Genomic DNA, 23151 nt, shown 5'->3' with positions numbered 1-23151 from the left:
TTTCCCTACTCTGATACTAAGAACCACAAATACACACACACATACACACGTAAATCAGACAACTTTAGCACACTTAAGTTAACTCCCCGATCGCAAAATCAACATGATTTTTTTGCCCTGTAACTTAATATTTCATTTTATATTACTGAAGGCAGACATGATTAGATCACTATCTTCTCTTAGAGAAAATACCATGTGCCAGAAGACTCTGAATTTGTGAAAGATTTCGAGTGTTTAAGGGCCCTATTTTTAACTTGGTGAGAAGAAAATACTGCAGATGAGTTCAGATTAGAACCTGTTTTGAATCTCTCAAAGGGCCCTGAAGCCAAGCAGTAGAAGGTACCTTGACTTTCTCGAGGTGATCTTGGAGGGAGTCAATGAGGAGATCGCCCACGGGCTGCCACGATCCCTTGATCACTTCGGCTTGGCGCAGTTTGAGGTCCAGCTCATCCGTTGCCTCCTGAAGTTCCTGGAGTCTTTCGAGGGCCTCATCTATTTTTCTCTGCCAGTCAGCCGAGTGCAGGTTCAATTTTTCCCACTCACTGTTGACCTCCTCAGCCTGCTTTCGTAGGAGCCGTGTGACATTCTGGGCTTTCTCCTCAGGAGGCAGCTCTAAATTGGTAACACAACAAGGTTTTAGGCCACATTCATTTTCGTGTGGAAAAAAAAACACAACATTGTTGAAAAGGTCATACTGGAAAAAAGAAAGAGTACACTTTAATAAGAGGCCAACCTACTGATTAATGGCTCTTTTATACTGTGGCACACATTTTGATATAGTTTAGCACAACTGAAGTCGTGTCTTCCTGAGTGAATCTGTTCTACTTTATATCAATCAGATAATCCAAGATTCATTTAAGCTACTGAGTAGAAAAATGTTAGGACGCACACCACAAGCTCTAATTTACTTCAGGCAGGCTCTTAAATTGAAAAGTAGCTTGTAGTCTTTGTGACAATAAATTTCCTCCTCACAGATTATCTCTTTTGTTTATTATTTTCTAAATGTTTCAATAATTGATTGCTAATCTCTTTTAATGTTTATTTATGAATGTGCAAACAGATTTATGCATGCTGCTTTATGATTCCTTTTTCTTTTTCAACATCAAGGTTTAATTTGAATTGATTCTATTTAACCTAGAAAATATGAGAGCTATCCAGACACTGCCAGCAAGAATGGATGGGTCATTCTGTCACCACTGATCCTTCTATCAGTATGTTATTACAGTTCCACATTCAATTACCTCTGGGCTCCTGGTAGAGTTTCTCTAGTCCTTCCAAAGGCTGCTCTGTCAGAAATATTCGTACAGTCTCAAGAGTACTCATGATTACAGGTTCTTTCGCTTTCAATTCCCTCTTGAAGGCCTGTGAAATGAGATGAAAAGAAATGCTTATGTGGCTTGTGGCATTCTTCTCAAAATTAATCCTGGGTGCTCAGAACTTGGTTATGAAATTCCCAGGTCAATTTCTATCTCCTTTATTTATAAACTGACAGTCATAAAATGATAAAGAAGGCTCGACAGATCTTTCTTTTAATCAGGAAAACACTGTGTTTGTAAAACTATTCTGGAGACGATAGGGGACCTTTCAAGACATGTTAGTGTACTTTAATTAAGATGAGTGATTTATTTATATAACTTGACTACCAAACTTGAAATCTGGAGCTAAAGTTGTAAGATATATATTGCAAAACCCTAGCAGGGGGCTTCCCTGGTGGCACAGTGGTTAAGAATCTGCCTGCCAATACAGGGGACACGGGTTCGAGCTCTGGTCCGGGAAGATCCCACATGCCACGGAGCAACTAAGCCCGTGCACCACAACTACTGAGCCCATGTGCCACAACTACTGAAGCCCGCGTGACTAGAGCCCATGCTCCGCAACAAGAGAAGCCACCACAATGAGAAGCCCACGCACCGCAACGAAGGGTGGCCCCCACTCGCCACAACTAGAGAAAGCCCACACGCGGCAACGAAGACCAAAAAAAAAAAAAAAAAAGAGCCTAGCAGGGCTAATGAAACTTACACACACCCAAGAGAACAGATATCAAAACCATAACGGGAAGCCTAAGGGGCCACTTGGAAAAACTTAGGTTGTACTGAAGTATACAACCGATCTAATTCATCATCACCAGTTAATTCTGTCGAAATGTCTGACAATGAACATAATGATGTGTTAACAGTAAACTGATAAAAACTAATAATGAATAAACTAATAAAAAAAAACTAAGTAAAAACTCAACGCTTCTGAAAAATACCCATTACATTTTCCACTGTGACTTCTCTGAAAACAGGAGAAATGTTCTGAGGTATACTGAAGGTAGAAATTGTGGGAACAAGTTTCTATAGAAGAGTGAGCCTAGAACAGGTGTTTTGAGGTCATCTAAATTAGTTATCAATTTTAATCTCTAATCTGTAATCTTCTTTAATACAGGGGATTAAAAGAAAAGCAAAACGCACACTTTCTGCCTTCAAGAAGTTTCTGAACCAAAAGAAGGGAGAAAACTAACCACACTAGAAACAAAGAAAACAATAAAGCTCATATATAACCAAGTGCTAAGGGTTGTGAGACATCCTGAGAGGCTAGGATAAATTAACAGATATTCTGAAACCAATGAAGATAGTTATTGACCCAGATTCGGCAATCTCAGAAAGGAAGATGTTAATTCAAGTATTAAATATCACATAAATGCTAAAAGACCAGTGCAAAAACAACAGTAATAATAATTGCCCTGATCTAGGGCTTAATTATTCATATCTTTTTTCAATTCTATCCTATTTTTAGTAATGTTGCCTATTGAATTTAAACCTCTGTTTGCTCTATTACTGGGAGAAAACTTCGCAGTATCTCCTTTAAACTTCAGCTGTATCATGTCACAGGAGTGCTCTAGAAGTGGAATGTAGGACACATTTATAAATAAAATCCTAACGGTGTTCACCATTCAAAGGAATCCTGAGTCTGATACTTTGCAAAATGATTCACCTTCCAAGTTATTTACAGTTTAGTAGAGAGAGGCAAGGTTTTTGAGCCAAAATAATGAAATTCGTTAAGTGGAATATTAGGATTCAGCCTGTGGATAGGGATGCAATTTCTGTATAGCAGGATATTCTTGCACCCTTGAAATCATACAGAGTAGGTGGGTTATTTACTTTGCTTACATGTAAGGCTGATTTTCCCTCTAATATTTCATTTGTAATCTCTGTGTTTGTGTGCGTGCGTGTGCACTCACACACGCGTGAATGTATGTGTACACATTTCTTGTATTCCTGTATTTTTTTTCAAACATCTGATTTTTCTAGCTTCAAGAAAATTATTATTTTACTTTGTCTCTCGGTTTGGACTTGCCAATAGGAAGCTGATACTGATATTACTAATTATAATAATAATAATGGCTCCCTTTATTGAACTACTATGTGTCAGTGGTTAGACTAAAGACCAGAAATACGAAGTTCAATGCACAACAGCCCTTCCTGTGTAGGCACTTACAGTAAATAGTGGAAGAGTCGAACATGTAAATAATTCCAACACAATGTGGAAAGTGCTATAGGCTTGCATAATACGGGAAAGGAAATTGGGAAAGGCTTCTTGGAGAAGATAGTATTCAAGAGGAATTCTAAAGCATGAACATGATGAGTTAGGCAGGGAAAAGCAGGTTAGAGGAAGAAGAAAGAAGGCAAAAATGCAGGTGCGAGACACAGGGCTAATTCAGTGCGGCATGCGCAATTATCTCAAGTAGGCCAGTGTTTCTAGAAGATAAAGTACAAGGAGAAGACATGTCCAGAGATGAAGCAGGGTACTGTTCTTATCTTAAACTGTATTAGACCTTTAAGTCAGGATTTGAACCTCAACCTATGACCATATATACCCTGTTAAGAAGTCTAGGTGTTGTCTCATAGGTAATCAGGAGCCTTTGAAGGGATGTAAGCAGGGGAGTGGCATGGGCATGTGTGCGTTTCAAAGAGATTTCTCTGACATTAGTACAGGGTATGTATTTGAGAAGGACAGAAATGGAATCAGAGAAAACAGGAGGCAACTGTAAGAATTCAGCGAAAGATTATGAGGATCTGAACCAGGGCAATGGTACCAGGGCAAAAAAAGAGACAGACAGAGTAAGGAAATGTTTAGGGAGTAGAGATGTGGGAATTTGGTAACCGAACAGATGCTGGAGAAGAGAAGGGGAGGAGCAAGGATGACTCCTAGGTTCTAGGTTGAGTAAAGGAGTGAACGCTGGGTGCAATTAGACTAAACGTGAGGAAATAAACTCTCCTGGATTTCTCAGTACACCTATAAAAAGTTCTAGCCTCGTGAACACCTTCCCATACCATGGGAATTAGATCTGTAGTCATCTGTCTAGTTAATTTCTCTGATCCAGAGGGCCAAATGGTTATAGCCCGGAGTAGTTTCCTAGGTCAAGCTCCAAGTTGTCAGAAAGACTGGAGTAGCTATCTCTGTAGGTATTTACATTTCGAAAATATAAAGCCAAGACCTTGGAGACATTTCTAGGTTGTAAAACCTGAGATGCATGGGGCTAGCTGGCTCCTAGAGAAGTTGGAGTTGGGACTCAGGCCCATCACGTTTCCAAGGAGACCCTTTCAGCGGGAGAAGCCGACAATTGCTTACTTCTCCTTTATAAGCAGAGAAAAATCATTTTTTCCTGGTTACTTTCCTATGGAGCACCCACCCAGCCACTCATGTGAGAAAATTTTCATCAGATCTCACCATGTCTCCTTAGGGGCAAGGCTTGAACAGAGGGTGGAAGGTAGTGATGATATTTACCGTAAAGTAAGTCAAGGAGATCTGTCTCTGATCCAGAACACCTCATGTGCACATTTAGCATAAAATTAATCAAGATGAATATTAAAATCCCAGGCTCCTATGAGGGGGGTCTGTATGGGGAACACCGTAAGGGGATGTGATATGCTCAGCTTGGAGACGTAACATTCTTTCCAGCAGGAAACAAGTTTCGAATCCAATGTTTAGGGAGAAGAAATGAGATGTAGGAGTCATTCACTCACGACGCTAATATCCACTGAGTGCCTACGATTATGCATACAGGCAAGGATTTAGATTACGTAAGTAGATGAGATTGCTCAGTGGAGTGAGAGGAAAAGAAAATTCTGGAGAACACAGATACAAATGTAATGAGCAGACAGAGGAACTGGATCCAATGAAACGCCGAGAAGGACTGGATAGGTGTGAAGACTGGGGCAAATAAGGAATGTAAAAGTACTGAAGAGAGAGTGAGAGTTTGAGAGGAATAAAGTGACCAAGAATGTCCAATCATGACACAGAAGTAAAACAAGATCAGCACTGAGCAGTGTTCATCAGACCTCGGTGAGAGCCATTTCAGCGGAGGGCAGTAGCCTTGGAAACAGGTTTCGTTGAGGAGTAAGTGAGAGAAGGAGGAGGCATTTCAAGTGACAACATTTCAGGGAAAAGAGGAGGACAGGACAGAGAGGATCGCAAGGCAAAGAGAGATACGTTCTTTTTAGGATAGGAATGGTTTGAACACAGACTGAAAGATGGATAACCAACCACCCTTGTTTGCCAGGTACTAAGGACACAGAACTTTCAATGCTGAAACCAGGACAGTATCAGGCAAACCAGGACAGTTGGTCACCACAGCAGAGAAGAATACATTAAAGACATCAGGGGAAAGTGGAGATAATTACTGGAGCAAAGTCTGTCAAATAAGGAAATGGATCTTAAAGGTGCCATCAAACTGAAAAAGTTCAAGACACTGTTTGATGATGCAATTCCACTGTTAAAACCGAACAGCAAATAATTCAAGGCTAAGGACCACCCATCCATTGTGAGAGACCACCTGTTTGCCCCTCGAGTTGTTGCCAAGGGCTTAGCTCCACCACAGCTGCACAGTTCATTTCTTAAATATGAGTCACTGAGGATTAAGATGAATCTAAAAGACAAAGGAAGTTCTGTCGTTACAAAGATATAAGCACCATTATTTTCACATCGTTGCCAGAAATTAAGAAAAGAAAGTAGACGGAAGAGAGGGTTAAGTGACTGTATCTTCAGAATTTAAGATTCAGACTAAACACACACAGAAAACAACTGTAAAAACCCCAGAAAAAAAAAGGGAGAAAAAAACTATAAATAGGAATGTCATGTTAAACATGGTTCTATGAAAGGTCCTCTTCCATTTATTCATGTAATAAATTTTGAGCACCTACTATGTACCAGACTCTGTTGTAGGCAATGGATACCATTGGTCCTTGTAGCATGGAGTTTAAAAGAGAGAGGCTTATGTAGTGAAAATAACAACAAGAAGACAACAACAACAAAAAACCCCATGAAGATGTTGCATTAAAATAATGAAAAAGAGATTTTTCTATATCTGATCAACTTACCATAGACTGCATGTTATAACATTTCACTGCATTTTAAAAGCAAGGAAAATGGAGCCATTTTTAAACAACGACAACATTCAATGTCAAGAGCCTTAACTCTTTGATAAGTGTCTTGTTTCTCAAAAAAAAATCTATTTGAATGACACTGGGGAAAATACATACTCATATACAATACTGATCTTTGTCTCAGATTATAATTAATATTTTCAATCAGATAGGTTGGTTCATTCATGTGCTGATGTGAAAAAGCTATCAGATATAAAGCCCTTCTCCCATACACATACAGAGTGCATCTTTACCCAAATTAGACGTCAATATTCAAATGTTAAGATATTTACTTCTTGAATCTTTTGAACAGATGAAGTTATTTTCTTTAAAAACCCAGCTTTTCCCCCATACCTTCTTTTTTCCCTTTTTAAGATAGCCAGGCCCAAGGCTCTGAAATTGTGATGTGGAAGAATTAGAAGGAACTACTAAAGACATAGAGTACCTCTGTGAAAAGAAAAGAATATTCCATCTCACAAATGAGAAAAAGTTAGGCATACTAAACTGATAATTTCCCTTCAGCTTCTTAAGGTTCACAAAATTAACTGATTTGAATCGTGCACTACAGAATTACAGTAGCAGCAAATCCCAAGGTAAATCCATTTTATCGTGAAGGTTAAATTGTCTGATGGATAGTATTTATACGTCACAAATACTAACCAACTGGGTGACTTGACTGCTTGCTGACTAATTCATTCATTCACAAATATTTATTTTGAATCTATTATGTATAAGGTAGTACAGATGTAGGGACCTAATCTTTGTCCTTAAGGAGTCAACAGTTTGGCTGAGTAGGTATGTTTGTATAAAAGCATATTTTTATTCAATTAATGTTTTACCAATGCAAAGTAAAGTACAGATAAGTTAGGATTTACCTAAGGCCATCAGTTCGTTAGTCACTTAGAATCCAAACCCTGAAATTCTTAAGCCAGGCTGAAACTGAGTAAGAGCAAAGAACTTATAGTTTCCTGAATTACAAAAAATGTGGAAGACACATAAGTGGAAAATCCTAACGACCATGAAGCAAATGAGAAACTTAAAAAACGTGAAAGTAACAGAGAAGAACCAAGTCACTGTTCATTCATTTTAAGCCAGGCTGAAAGTGAGTAAGAACAAAAAAATAAAAGTTCTCTGAATAACAAAAAATTTGGAAGCCACAAAGGTGGAAAATCCTAATGGCTATGAAGCAAGTGAGAAATAAAAAACTTGAAAGTGATAAAGAACCAAGTCATTGATTATTCTTTTTGTTTCTGTCTGTCCTACTTGTAGAAAAAAAAATTAGGGTGAATATTACCACAAATACCTAATAATACATAAATAGTAGCTCAGAACCATGTATAGAGGGGATGAAGGGTGAGATACTGATTTGCTTGAGATACCTCAGAGAAGAGAGGGGCAGGAAGAGAAGTCTGGGCACAGGTACAGACATCACAGAGAGATAAGCTATGTTGCTTTCACCTAGAGACAGTGGTCCTATAACTAAGGATATAAGTTAAAGCCCTTAACCTTTCAAAACAGATCTCTTTCAACCATGTACAGTGAGTGTACAGTTTCCCCGGAGCTGAATTTTACCTATATTCCCACTGAAGTAGCAAGTCTATATCTGTGTCATTTGGACCAGAAATCTGAAGGAATGACTATACGTTATCTCCACATTTTGTAGCAGAACTTTACAGAACCATCCTGAGAGGCAGAATGAAGTGGTGAAAAGAGCACTGTCCTGAGTAGCAGGACACCAAAAGTTCAAGTCTGGGCCGGGCCAAAACCTGGTTGCATGATCTAGGACAAGTCATAAAATCTCTCTGAGCCTTCCCATCCTCATTTGTAAAATGTAGACGTTCGCTAAGTACCTTACCGAAGTTCTAACATCCAGTTCTAAAATTCCATAATCAACACGTTTAGATCATTAATTGGCCACAGGCCTGTTACATGGTGGCAGTTGGAGATAGTCTTTCATTACTAATATTAAGAATTATAGCCATGGCTTGGCATATAGAAATCAATAAATGCTGTTGGATAAATAACAGAACACCCAGGTAGAAAACCAGAGTGTGTTATATGGAGGCCAGCTGGATTTAGATGCAGTCAGTGCTCGAGGGTGGAAGCCTGGTTTCGTGAATTAAGAGAGAGAAAAAAATGAATGCTGTCAACTGGGGAAAACGGACAGATGCTTTTCTGGGTCTACTCGTATGTTCCAGATCCAAAGCCGAGAGTAATCTTTGAGTCACTAGGTGGATTCTCCTCAAGAGGAAGCCCTATTAACCCTGCCTTCTTAATCCTAGTGATTTCTTCTCTAGAGATGTTCACATCCATACTTTCGGAAGTTCCATTATCTGAACTGCTGGCTGGGCTTTTCCTCTAGCCTGCATTAGCTAGGAGATGAGAGAACTCTAAATTGGACTCTAAATTGGAAAATCGGGATTGACACATACGCACTACTATATATACAACAGATAACTAATAAGAATCTACTGTACAGCACAGGGCACAGGGAACCCTACTCAATACTCTGTAATGACCTATATGGAAAAAGAATCTAAAAAAGGGTGGATACACGTACATGTATAACTGATTCACTTTGCTGTACAGCAGAAACTAACACAACATAGTAAATCAATTATACCCCCAATAAAATTTTTTAAAAACGAAAGAAAAAAAATAAAGTGATCCAACGGCGGTTAAAGTGATCTCAACAAATGGTTACTGAGTGCGCACAGGACACGGACAGTAACACAGTCATTTCCACAAACTGATCGGTTATTTTAGTTTTGTCATCCTATATTATCATTCTAGTTTCCATATTATTTCTACCTTATCTGTATGCCTCCTATATTGGTTTTACTTCTGATAAGAACGTTGCTGAAATCATTCTCTCGCCATAATGACCTTCCTCATTTTAAGAGCCACCATATTTACTGAGTCTCAAGCATGTCAGAAATATTTTAATGACTAACTGCTGATTTAGGGACAAACATGGCTCAATTAATTTGAAACCAAGATCATGGAAAAAGGCAAGATGCAAATGTGGTTATAACTGGAGTACCAGAAATTTTGCCTCTAAGAATCTAAGACAAATTCATAGGGATTTTAGGAAGAAGGACATTTGCCCGAAGTGGCAACAAAAAAACCCAGAAAGACAAAAGGTTCACTTAATATTCATTCGGCATAGTTGGTATTAGAGAAGCTATGAAAATGGGACACATGGGCTATAAAGAAAAGGGCACAATCATCTTTATTGTTTTATTGTGCTAAGAACACGTAACATGAGATCTACCCACTTAACAAAGTTTTAAGTGCATGATACAATACTGTTACCTACAGGCACTGGGTCGCACAGTAGACCTCACGAGCTTGCTCATTTTGCAAAACTGAAAGTTTATACTTGTTGAACACCTCCACATTTCCCCCTCTCCCCAGGCCCTCGCAACCACCTCTCTACTCTCTGCTTCTATGAGTCTGACTACATCATCATCTTTATTTTATTTTATTTTTTTAACATCTTTATTGGGGTATAATTGCTTTACAATGGTGTGTTAGTTTCTGCTTTATAACAGAGTGAATCAGTTATACATATACATATGTTCCCATATCTCTTCCTTCTACATCATCATCTTTAGACGAGATGAAAAAAGTTTATCTTATTTTCACTCTACTTCTGAAGAAAAGTGACGATAAGGGATTATGGTATCAGACACATCTAGCCATTGTTTCAGGTACATCTAACCATTGTTTCAGACAGTCAACAACATGAACAACAATATTAATTTATAAGTGAGATTAAATCAATTTGAAGCAAGTCTGAAAAAAGTAAATGGACATATTTCAAGCCTGAAATTATTTTTAAAAATATCTAATTTTACTGAATGAAAAAACATTTTGCAGTATCTAAGGGGGGAAATATGTTTAACAAGCTCCCGTTGAGATTTATCTTTTGGAAGTCTTTTAAACAAAAGGTTGTGTTCTCTGAGATCACGGGCATGGGCTAGCAGAGAGTCCAGCCTGCTTGCAGATCTGTGATACTGTGGAGGAACAGTTAGTGCCCACGCAGCATCGTGCACAGCTGTCTGACTCAATCCTAAGGTTGAGCTGCGTCCAACAACCACTGGGGAAGTCACTGCCTACAGACAATAATGTTGTTAAACTCTGAGCTCACCCTGAGAAATCACTGGTGAAAATTCAATCTGCTCCTAGGGTCATTTAGAGAATTAGGTATTAGGTCGTTGAGCCTAAACCCTAAATTTTGGAAATTCTTTCTGAAGCAATAGTGCAGATAAATGGATTACCAGGAAATCCTGTGAAAAATTAATTAATATCCATTCTCAAGAGGCTCGGCCAAAATGTGAGACTGTCAAGTGTTAAGTGGTGAATAATTTCTGAATCATGCCATTTGTTTCTGCCTATCAACATAATCCAGAAATGGAACTCCTGTTTCTCTCCACATACACACCACCCTCATCCATGATCATTTTGAAGTCTTTCCTGTTTCCGTAAATGGCATCATCATTTCCCCATTTGTTCAAACCACAGACTTCAGAGTCATCCCTGACTCCTTGCTTTCTCTCATATTCCATACCCCATCTATCTTAAGTTCTATCAGCTCTACCTTCAAACTTTATCTTGGGTCATATAATTTTTCACCATATCTATCATTTCCATTCCAGTCCAAGCCATCATTATCTCCTTCCTAAATGACTTCAACACCCTCCTGACTTTCTCCCTGCTTTGTTTTGCTCCTCCTATCATCATTTCTTCACACAGTAGCCAGAGACCATTTCTGAACACATCAATCAGATCACATCATTCCTGCCTGTGGTTCTCCAGTGATGTCTCAATACACATAGATTAAAAGCCACCTCCAAACTACGGCAGAAAAGACCACATTATCTGGTCTTTGCCTCTCTCAACGACCTGCCACTGAGCCCATCCTGCTATGCCCTGGGCACCCCAAACCTGTTCTTACATCTCGGCCTTTGCATTTGCTGCTCCTTCTGCCTAGAATATGCTTCACTCAAGGTCTTTGCTTGGCTCACTCACGCACACAGCCCTTTGCTCAACTATAATCTCTTTAGGTAGGCCGCTACCTCTCAGTCTTTCTCTACCCTTATTTTGTTCATTTTCTCTTCACAGAACTGACCTGACATGATTTTACTGTTTTTAGTTCTTTTTTTTTTTTTTTTTTTTTTTGGTATGCGGAGCACTTTTTTTTTTTTTTTTTTTTTTTTTTTTTTTTTTTTTTTTTATGGCCGTGCGGCACAGCTAGTGGGATCTTAGTTCCCCAGGCGGGGATCGAACCCGGGGCCACAGCAGTGAGAGCACAGAGTCCTAACCACTGGACCACCAGGGAATTCCCCTGACGTGATTTTATACATTAACGTATTGGCCTACTGTGTGTTTCCCTCATTAACATTTGAAGGTCTGTGGGGGCAGAGTCTCGCCTTCTTCACTACTGTACCTTCAGCCCCTGGCATAGAGCAGGCGCTCAATAAATAATTACTGAAAGACTCAATGAATTCTAGAAGTCCAAGTTATGGTACAATTTTTCCTAAAATAATTTTTTTTGGGGAAATGGAAGAACATATAAAAAGACCAGGGGTTCATCTGTAATTAAACAAATGTGTGTCAAAGTGCTTTGTAAAGGCAAAGTAGTACACAAATATTATTTTAAGAGTATTTGTCAAGATATCAAAAATATCTTCACATGGTTATAAAGAGGACTGTGGTAGAGAAGTCAATTTGTAAACTATTCATAGTTTATCTTATTATAGTCATTAAACAAAAGTAGCAAATCCTAGATGACTCTGTTCTCAAGTTTTGATGATATAGCTAGTTTTCAGAAGACTTCCTCAAATGGCTAGAAATGTAGTTCTAAAAATAATTTAAAATCTTTTCTATTCAGCATTTCTAAATATGACTGCATAAAATTCCAAACTTATACGAAAGTAGCTTACTCCATTAGTGATGAAGAATCGATCACAAAGATGTCGATTTCCTCCAACCTAGTCACGCAGACATCTTAGAGGTAGATAACGAACAGTGAACTTTGCAAGGGAACCAAACTTGTTTAGAAACTCCAAGAGGCTAGGTCAACGAACGTTGGAATGAATCACTGTATCACAACATTTTGTTGTTGTTGTTTTTCAGAGGTGATAGGGAACAACGCATTTATTTGGTAACACAGAGCTGACTTGAATCTTAACCTTCACAAATGGCACCTAAAGACATTTTCTATTTCTGTGGAAACAGAAGGATTCCCTTGATGAGGGAACTCATGAAGCTAACACACATACTAAAATGTACCCAAAGGAAGCAGGCCAGCACTGATAACAGAATTAGCTTAAATAAATGTATAATCTACAGTGTGATTTCAGGATAATTTTATTGAATTTCTGAACCTCTCCCTCACTTTGTGGTGACTTCTGAGGAGACTGAACATGCATAATATATGACCTGACAAATGAATAAGTAAACTACTTTATTCAAGCCTTTTCATTTGTCAACAGCATCCACACAATAATGGCTTTCTGTCTACTGTTTTAATAATGTATGTATCGACTACTTCCATCTAAATCTTAACCAGAAAATCTCAGGAAGCTTTGAAGGTGTCCTTAATGGTCTCTAGGGAAGGAATTACAGAGAGTTTTAAATTGAAAGATGAAAACCGAATGACAAACAATTTCATTAGTAAAAATGCAAACAAAAGGTCACTACCTACAGTGTTCTTAAAATCAAGACCTAATTTCCATTTAAATTTGGGGTGGGATGAAGAGAATTAAATAAAACTCATGGTTTATTGCAGTTCTCCTTAGAAATTCCCCACTATGATTTGCTCCTGTAAAACTCTCTCTAGGTTAATCACAGGAGTAGACAAGTAATAAATATCACTTTAGTGACTGCTCAAGTAAAACAAAGGAAGTCAGTTATAAAAATATATCCGGACCAGGATAATACACACTTCATTGAAAACGAGTCAGTCTAGTGAGGCAAGTAATGAGGAACCGTAAAAGCCAGGATGATGTATTCAAAACACATAAAAATGGGTCAGTTTATATTTGCTAAGGCACATTTGAGCTTTAATTATTTAGAATACTTCACCACATACGGAACATTATTTTATTAATTAGTCCTCAGAGCCATTCCAGTTGCAGTTGTTATGCTGCCCAGCTGGTTTGGGGAACACAGATCCACTCCCATGGGTGTAAAAAACTGCTTTGGGGAGTGAGACTGCACTCCCCAACTACCTGTGTGGACTGTCTTATAACTTTACCTACAGCAGAGTAATTGAGATTGACTGTATATTTTTGCTTTAAGAGTACAAGACATACGATATTTTGCTATAAAACTTTATCATTACTCTGCAATGATACACTAAGAAAATACAAATGACCTGTTTTACAAGCATTCTGATTTACAGGAAAAAAAGTGAAAAATATTTACTCAGTATTTACACTTTTGACATTTAAATGGGATTTGTATTCCCATAAAAAGCAACAACATTAATAATTTACAATAGATAGTAGGCAGGTGATTTTTAAAAAGTGACACACCAAATACATGAGGAGCAAGGGTACAATAAAAAGTGAGCCATCTTGATACCAAACATTTTATATAAACAGTCTTTGGAGCAAGAAACCCATAAAGAGCAAGACAGTTTATAATCCTGGAGACACGGTAAAGTAAAACAAAAGTCTACAAATACGAACTCTGTTCAAGACTAGATCTTGACAGAGTTCTGCAACGATTGTGTTTCCTTTACCTCTTTCGAATTGGATTCAGAAGATCTGATAGAGAGACCCAATTTCCAGGGTTTTCCTTTGTTCTTTTTGTCCACAGGCAATGAGAGCATCACTAACTAGACAGCAACTCCACTACAACTATAAAGGGGCTACTGCATAAATGTGACAAACCTGAGTAAACAGGGTGCAAAATTGTTCTCTCATCAACACTTAGGAATGATGATGGTCTCTGAGGGAGTGTTGTGTGACAAGGATTTTTCTTAAGGATACAAAGAGAATTTCATGAAAACACTGGACCAGACCACAAGTAAAAACCCTGGGCATCAAAGTAGCTTTACACACTAGGAAAAGATGCTTACTTAGGAGTAAAGAGAAAAAAAGATGCAAGTGAGGAAGGAACATCACTCTTTATTCTTTCTTTCCCTGTCCTGGATCACAGTAGACTAGAGAGGAAGGAACAAAAGATTAGTTCGTTGGTTGTTTTCCTCCCTTCCTGCCTCCTCATCTTCTTTCCTTAATTCCCATGTTCCTTTATCTATTCATTGTCTATCATGTACTAGACACTTTATAAGGTGCTAGGTATAAAAATGACAACCCTCTTCCCAAAAGCAAGCTTCTTGGAGCCCAAGGTTTAGTGAAGGTGGTTGACATTAATCAGAAAGTCACACATATTCATGATGACAAAGAACATTACATTACAGAAAGAAAAGTACGGTGTTATGAAGGCACAGAAAAGGAAATGTGGTCAAATGTGGTCATTAGAGAGAAGCTTGCTTGACGCCTGAGCCAAGATGTAAAGGATTATTAGACATGAGCCAGGAAATTATGAGGGGGGAGGTTTGGGTAGAAAGGGTTTCAGAAAGAGGATCAACATGTTCAAAGCCCCACCAGAGAGGAACACAGAGAACTGGAAACAAGCAAAAGAAGGCGGTACAGCTAGCATCAAGAGAGCAAGAGGAAGGGCAGTGAGAAAAGAAAAAATTGGGGCCAGACCAGCCAGACGGGACTTTGGGGTCCCTGCTGAGGATTTCTGGTCGTTTCCCAAGGGCACTGAAAAGCCACTGAAGAGTGTTAAGATGAGGAATGACATAATTCAATTTACATTTTTACACAGATTACTCTGATTGAAATGTTGATTGCACTGTAGGGTGTCAAGAGTAGATACAGAAAAGTGAGGAGAAGGGGTCTCTTGTAACAGTGGCAATGACTCCAGTAGACAGAGTCAAGAACGGTAAATTGACCCAGTGATGTGTTAGCGTTGGAAGGCTGGAGGTTGGTCATCCTGAAAAGGTACTAAGTCAGTCTGCGCTGGTGTTGCTCGGATAGGAGAAACTCTTTAGTTAGACCCTCCAATCATTAGGGTTTTGTAGATTACAGCAACAAAAAGATAGAGAAGCAAAGGATTTTAAGGTCTTGGAAAAGTTATTAAAATGCTTGATGACTGAACCTAAGTTGGACTTGGAGGGAGATAAAGAGAGACAATCAGTGGAACTAATGTATAGAACAAAGAGTTATCAATGGGCTGGAGATCCTGATATGTCAAAGAAAGGGAGTAAGTGGGTATCTGAATAAGTACACTAGCCAAATGGGGATTAATTCTCTTCAATATGGTGCATGTTACCCATAACTCTAGCATCACATCTCTCCAAAGCATATTACCGGTCATGAGATTCATGAGTAAGAGGACCGAGAATATGTGCTAACATTTTATCGCTGTTAGCAGGCAACCAAAGCCAATAATCAGGGAGAGTGACGCTGTATTTATAACAAAACGGTGGCTAGAAGGGACTGTAGAAAAACTACATAGACCAAATTCCTCATCTTACACCTGAACAACAAAGTAGCAATCCCCATCTAACTTACAGATGAATAGGGCTGGAATCTCAGCCTCCTGAATCCTAGTGCACTTGTCCAGTGATTCACCTTCTTTGATTTCTGGAACTAGAATAAAATTACACCTTTGGTAGAAATTCTGTCTGATTTCACCATATCATATAATGCATTCTATTTAAAATGCCCATCCTTCTCAGTGAATGCTTTTCTACATATACACCGGAGTGTTTTCACTATTTATTCAAACTTAGAACACTTGAAAAATTATAGCTATTATATCACACCCTACCACAAAAGCTACCTTAATATTCTGAAGTATATGAAGGGGAATGGCTAAAGGAGAAACTGGCAGGTTCCTTGGCAATTTTTTATAGACTCTGGGGTCTTCCCTCATGTTCTCTTCCCTTTTTGTCATCTCCTATATCCTCTCCTCTGGAATAATATAAACCCTTGACCTTTCTTCAAGATGCCAGTTTTTGCTATGTCTCCAAAGATATCTTTCCTTTAAGTGCTGAACATATAAAAGTGACACCATTTTGGGCTTCCCTGGTGGCGCAGTGGTTGACAGTCCGCCCGCCGATGCAGCGGACACGGGTTCGTGGCCCGGTCCGGGAGGATCCCACGTGCTGCGGAGCGGATGGCCCCGTGGGCCATGGCCGCTGAGCCTGCGCATCCGGAGCCTGTGCTCCGCAACGGGAGAGGCCATAGCAGTGAGAGGCCCGCGTACCTCAAAAAAAAAAAAAAAAGAAAGAAAAAAAGAAAACAAAAAAGCAAAACAAAACAAAACAAAAACACCTATCAGTATCCACCGTATGGCAGACACTTTGCTAGGTACTAGGGTCTTGGAGGTCAGCAAGACGAAATCTCTGCCTTCCTCACTCTGAGTCTAGTAGAGGAGACAAAAATATAATGAAAAACAAGCAAAGGAAAGAAACAATGAGACAGCCTCTTCAATAAGTGGAGCTGGGAAAACTGGACAGCTACATGTAAAAGAATGAAATGAGAACACTCCCTAACACCATACACAAAAGTAAACTCAAAAAGGATTAAAGACCTAAATGTAAGGCCAGACACTATCACACTCTTAGAAGAAAACAGGAAGAACACTCTGACATAAATCAAGCAAGATCCTTTCCTTTCTGACCCAGCTCCTAGAGAAATGGAAAAAAACCCCAAAATAAACAGATGGGACCTAATGAAACTTACAAGCTTTTGCACAGCAAAGGAAACCATAAACAAGATGAAAAGACAACCCTCAGAATGGGAGAAAATGTTTGCAAATGAAGCAACTGACAGAGGATTAATCTCCAAAGTTTATAAGCAGCTCATGCAGCTCAATACCAAAAAAATAAACAACCCAATCCAGAAATGGGCAGAAGACCTAAAGAGACATTTCTCCAAAGAAGATATACAGATTGCCAACAAACACATGACAGGATGCTCAACATCGTTAATCATTAGAGAAATGCAAATCAAAACTCCAATGAGATATCATCTCACACCGGTCAGAATGGCCATGGTCAAAAAATCTACAAACAATAAATGCTGGAGAGGGTGTGGAGAAAAGGGAACCCTCTTGCAGTGTTGGTGGGAATGTAAACTGATACAGCCACTATGGAGGAAGAGGCCACAACAGTGAGAGGCCCGCGTACCTAAAAAAAAAAAAAAAAAGAAAGAAAAAAAGAAAACAAAAAAGCAAAACAAAACAAAACAAAAACACCTATCAGTATCCACCGTATGGCAGACACTTTGCTAGGTACTAGGGTCTTGGAGGTCAGCAAGACGAAATCTCTGCCTTCCTCACTCTGAGTCTAGTAGAGGAGACAAAAATATAATGAAAAACAAGCAAAGGAAAGAAACAATGAGACAGCCTCTTCAATAAGTGGAGCTGGGAAAACTGGACAGCTACATGTAAAAGAATGAAATGAGAACACTCCCTAACACCATACACAAAAGTAAACTCAAAAAGGATTAAAGACCTAAATGTAAGGCCAGACACTATCACACTCTTAGAAGAAAACAGGAAGAACACTCTGACATAAATCAAGCAAGATCCTTTCCTTTCTGACCCAGCTCCTAGAGAAATGGAAAAAAACCCCAAAATAAACAGATGGGACCTAATGAAACTTACAAGCTTTTGCACAGCAAAGGAAACCATAAACAAGATGAAAAGACAACCCTCAGAATGGGAGAAAATGTTTGCAAATGAAGCAACTGACAGAGGATTAATCTCCAAAGTTTATAAGCAGCTCATGCAGCTCAATACCAAAAAAATAAACAACCCAATCCAGAAATGGGCAGAAGACCTAAAGAGACATTTCTCCAAAGAAGATATACAGATTGCCAACAAACACATGACAGGATGCTCAACATCGTTAATCATTAGAGAAATGCAAATCAAAACTCCAATGAGATATCATCTCACACCGGTCAGAATGGCCATGGTCAAAAAATCTACAAACAATAAATGCTGGAGAGGGTGTGGAGAAAAGGGAACCCTCTTGCAGTGTTGGTGGGAATGTAAACTGATACAGCCACTATGGAGAACAGTATGGAGGTTCCTTAAAAAACTAAAAATAGAACTACCATACGACCCAGCAATCCCACTCCTGGCCATATATCCTGAGAAAACCATAATTCAAAAAGAGTCATGTACCACAATGTTCATTGCAGCTCTATTCACAATAGCCAGGACATGGAAGCCACTTAAGTGTCCATCATCGGATGAATGGATAAAGAAGATGTGGCACATACATACGATGGGATATTACTCAACCATAAAAAGAAATGCAATTGAGTTATTTGTAGTGAGGTGGATGGACCTAGAGTCTGTCATAGAGAGTGAAGTAAGTCAGAAAGAGCAAAACAAATACCGTATGCTAACATATATATGGAATCTTAAAAAAAAATGGTTCTGAAGAACCTAGGGGCAGGACAGGAATAAAGACGCAGATGTAGAGAATGGACTTGAGGACACGGGGAGGGGGAAGGGTAAGCTGGGATGAAGTGAAAGAGTGGCATGGACATATATACACTACCAAACGTAAAACAGATAGCTAGTGGGAAGCAACCGCATAGCACAGGGAGATCAACTCGGTGCTTTGTGACCACCTAGAGGGGTGGGATAGGGAGGGTGGGAGGGAGGGAGACGCACGAGGGAAGAGATATGGAGATATATGTATAACTGATTCACTTTGTTATAAAGCAGAAAGTAACACACCATTGTAAAGCCATTATACTCCAATAAAGATGTTAAAAAAAAGAAGAAACAATTGATCGCTGTTGGAGAATGCTAATGAGCAAGTTGTTATTCTGAAGACTGGTAAGGTAGAAACATTTACCGCAACTGTCCTAGACGAACTATATCCTGGGTACCCGAATTGTGGATGAGTATACATTTTCTTTTCATAGAAGTGCTCCAGCTAATAAATGAAGAAGAAATGATAGAAACAGGCAATCATCACATTGCAACCCCTAGGCACTGATCATTAAGAGCTGCCAAAAATCACACACACACAAGGGAAGACAAGACACTGTGTACCTCCTGGTGATGGAAAAATACATTACTATCTACGAAGCAGTCTGACCAAAAAAAGGCAAACCCGCATACAATCAAACCTGTAGAACTACACTGTTCAAGAGAAGAGCCACTAGCCATATCTGAGCCCTTGAAATGTGGCTAGCCTGAATCGAGTTGTGTTGTAACCACTGTAAATGTAAATTTTTATGTCAATTACATGTTAAAATGACAATAATTATTGTCCTATAGTTACGTTAGGTGCAACCATTAGAGGAAACTGGGTGAAATGTGTAGGGAGACTCTCTGCACTATTTTTGTAACTTACTGTGAATCTGTAATTACTTCAAAATCAAAAGTGAAAAAAAGTGAGGGGGGGGGATTTATAAGACAAATTAGCCCAGCGCAATGTCTGGACCTTATTTCAATTCTTATTTAAACCAGAAAAGCAAAACCCCAAAATCCTGTTAAAACATTTAAGACATGTATATGAGAAATGGAAATTTGAATACTGCCTTGGTATTTGTCATGATAAAATTATTGACATTTAAAAAGTATTACAGGGCTTCCCTGGTGGCGCAGTGGTTAAGAATCCACCTGCCAATTCAGGGGACACGGGTTCGAGCCCTGGTCCGGGAAGATCCCACATGCCGCGGAGCGACTAAGCCTGTGCGCCACAACTACTGAGCCTGTGCTTTAGAGCCCACGAGCTGCAGCTACTGAAGCCCGAGCGCCTAGAGCCCATGCTCCACAACAAGAGAAGCCACCGCAATGAGAAGCCCACGCACCGCAACGAAGAGTACAGTAGCCCCCGCTCGCCGCAACTAGAGAAAGCCCGCGCACAGCAACGAAGACCCAACGCAGCCAAAGCTAAAATAAATAAATTTTTAAAAATGTATTACAGTAACAACGTGTTTACCTTTAAAGAGCAAATTCTTATCTTTTAGAGACACTTTATCAAATATTCATGGATTAAATGATCCGTGCCTGAGATTTGCTTTTAGATAATGGAGGACAAAGTACAGAAGAAGTAAGATTGGCCAGGAATTGATAACTTGGTCTTGATGGGCGCCCAGGTGTTTATTATAGAATTATGTCGCTTTAGCATACGTTTAATATTTTCCAAAATAACATTTTTAAGTATCACCAAAAGACATGGACAAATCGTAAATGATATTATTAATGCAGATGCTTTTGACATTTAAAATATAATGGCTTGGATTATTTCTAATTGACCCTTGGACTAGAGGAGTAGAGGAGTAAAAAAAGATTTCTCTTCCACTTGACTTCTTTTCCTTTTTCAACCTAGTTTCAATCAAAACTAATTTTAAAACAGTCATTGAATGCTTACTATGTGCAAATCACCATGCTTAAAAATATCCTACCCTGTGTACATCATCCTGCTTCTGAACGGCTGGGAAATCGCCTCCAATAGGTGCCTGCCGGCTTAACTCATCATCTTTCAGCTGTAGCCACACCAGAAGTTCCTGAAGAGAAAGGTGCAGACGCTTCCACTGGTCAGAACTGGCTCCCAAATGGGACCTGAAAAATAACAGGAGCAAACTGTCAGAATATCTAGAAAGATAACTGATGGTTCTAACAATCCCACTAAAGGTACATTGGTTGCTTACTTCCACCGTGTGTAAACGTACTGTGGACTACATAGCAGTCCTCAATAAAAATCCAGCTACCTGCTTTTGAGGGCAACAAAATGTGGGTATTTTGATGGCAACATGGAGGGAAGACAGTGCTTAGTTATACGTTTACTTCCACATGCAGAATTCTGAGACTTTTGGCCTGAAGTATACACTGGAACGGAATGCTTTCCTGTAGTGTTGCAATCAATGATTCTTCATGTTTCTGGTAGAAGAACCTGGACCCAGTGACTAAAATAAACCACTCAGTTTTCGTGTGACTCATGCTAGTGCCGGAATTCTTTCTGCTTTGGGAAATGGAAAGGTCTCTCCCCACATTTTGACTTCTCCATTTCTACACCCTAGGCAGCCTCTTCCATTGACTCCTTCCATCTGGCATCTGTTCCTTTTCTGCTCCTCTTCCCACATGCTTCTCTTCCTTCTCTACCCTTCTTTATCCGAGTGCACCTGGGATTTGTTTTCACCAAGTTCCAACATTTTCTGCTTTGTTTCCTTTGTGTAAAATGTACCGAGACAACAACTCACGTGGAAAAGTAAAATCAGACATTTGCCTGAAAGCCTCCCCACAAACGTGAATAATTTAGGCAAGAGGCTGAGTGCTTTACCATCAACTGCATTTAGAACACGTTAATCCATAGAAGGCATTTAAGAATATACGAACGAATGATCTGTGTTATAAAATCCACATTTCACTTGAGGATGAGAAGCTAAATTAAGAAAATAAATCATCATCCAGAAAACCAAGAAACGTGGAACGTTAGCAAAGCTCTATCCTCAGGTAAATCAAGAATTATGCTGCATTACTTACATCTTACCAGCAATTATTAATTAATTCATAAAAATTAATGCTGCCTATAAGTATAATATAGCCTCTAATGCTGCAGAGATTGAAATGTAAAGCAACCAGGTAGAACAACATTTCCCTTTGCCATTTGATACCTTAGCCTGACATTTCAAATACAATTCTCCTGCTGGCCTTAATCAAATAGAATCACCAAATAGTACCTGGGTGCTGAAATTAAACTATTCTAAACTTTCTGAAGGATAATTTGATGATACATAAATGTCTTTAAAATGTGCAAATATAATGAATGACCCACAAGCTTAAATTCAAGGAACTTATACTAAGAAAGTAACTGGGAAAGCATGCAAAGATACAGGTAGAACACTGCTATTTACAGCATACTTATGATTGATACAAAGTTGAAACAATTTAAATATTCAGTACTAGGAAATTGGTTACGTATACAATGGTGAACTCATACAATGCATTGTTCAAATCCTGTGAATCCTACGCAATGTTCAATGTGATGACGTAGGCAAATGTTCATGGACATGGACAAGATCATCCTGTCAGTCACTAAGGGAGAAAGTAGGTTACAAAAACGTACATGATCTATTTTTCCAAAATGTCTGTGTGTGTGCACATGCTGGACTATGCATGAAAAAATTCTGAAATGACAACTAGTTTATCCCTCAAAGGTGGATTTACAGGTGATTTATTCCTTCATCTTTATACTTTTCCAAATTGTCAGAATTCTCTATTGTGAGCCATATAAACATTACATTCAGAAACACCGAAGGTATTTCCATCAAGGAAATTAAATTGTTCAAGACTCTAAGGACATTTTTATCTAAGAAATGAATCATGAAGTACCATAAATATCATGAATTAAATATAATAGTGTAGACTGCATATGGTGTAGAGGTCAGTTCTTTTATGTTTCTGTTCTCTCCTCCTATTTCACTTTTCCAGGATAAGCCTAAGTGAGAACTCCCTATGCAAGATTTTAGCTGTTTAATGACATGTAATAACTACTGGTTACGGGGATTCCCTTGGGTATCTGGAATTTGCAGCTTGGTCCCCTTGAGGGTGAAAGAGGCTGTCAAGCAGGACATTTTGAAAGGCAGAGAGAGGCACAGTACAGCCATGGAAAGGCAGCACACTGTAGATGAGCCACTGATTAAATAAATATTTACTGAATCCCTCTCAGTCCCAATCAGGC

The 23151-nt window shown here is 39.0% G+C and overlaps 1 protein-coding gene and 1 non-coding gene across 2 annotated transcripts in view; both read right to left on the bottom strand.

The window, feature by feature from the left end:
* Positions 1-23151, bottom strand: part of DMD (dystrophin) — a 1809438-nt gene that overhangs the window by 365639 nt on the left and 1420648 nt on the right. The window contains exons 55-57 of the mRNA XM_007456856.1: positions 20876-21032; positions 1242-1362; positions 344-612 (exon numbers count right to left, since the gene is read on the bottom strand). Coding sequence (XP_007456918.1) covers positions 344-612; positions 1242-1362; positions 20876-21032 — 547 coding nt within the window. The remainder of the gene's footprint in view (positions 1-343; positions 613-1241; positions 1363-20875; positions 21033-23151) is intronic.
* Positions 11679-11751, bottom strand: TRNAE-CUC (transfer RNA glutamic acid (anticodon CUC)). Its single transcript has one exon. It is a non-coding gene; the product is annotated as a tRNA-Glu (tRNA).

Source organism: Lipotes vexillifer, unplaced genomic scaffold (genome assembly GCF_000442215.2).
Source record: "Lipotes vexillifer unplaced genomic scaffold, Lipotes_vexillifer_v1.1 scaffold207, whole genome shotgun sequence".
Lineage (NCBI taxonomy): Eukaryota > Metazoa > Chordata > Mammalia > Artiodactyla > Lipotidae > Lipotes > Lipotes vexillifer.
Note: the sequence above shows the minus strand (reverse complement) of the source record. Positions and strands in the feature narration are given on the sequence as shown.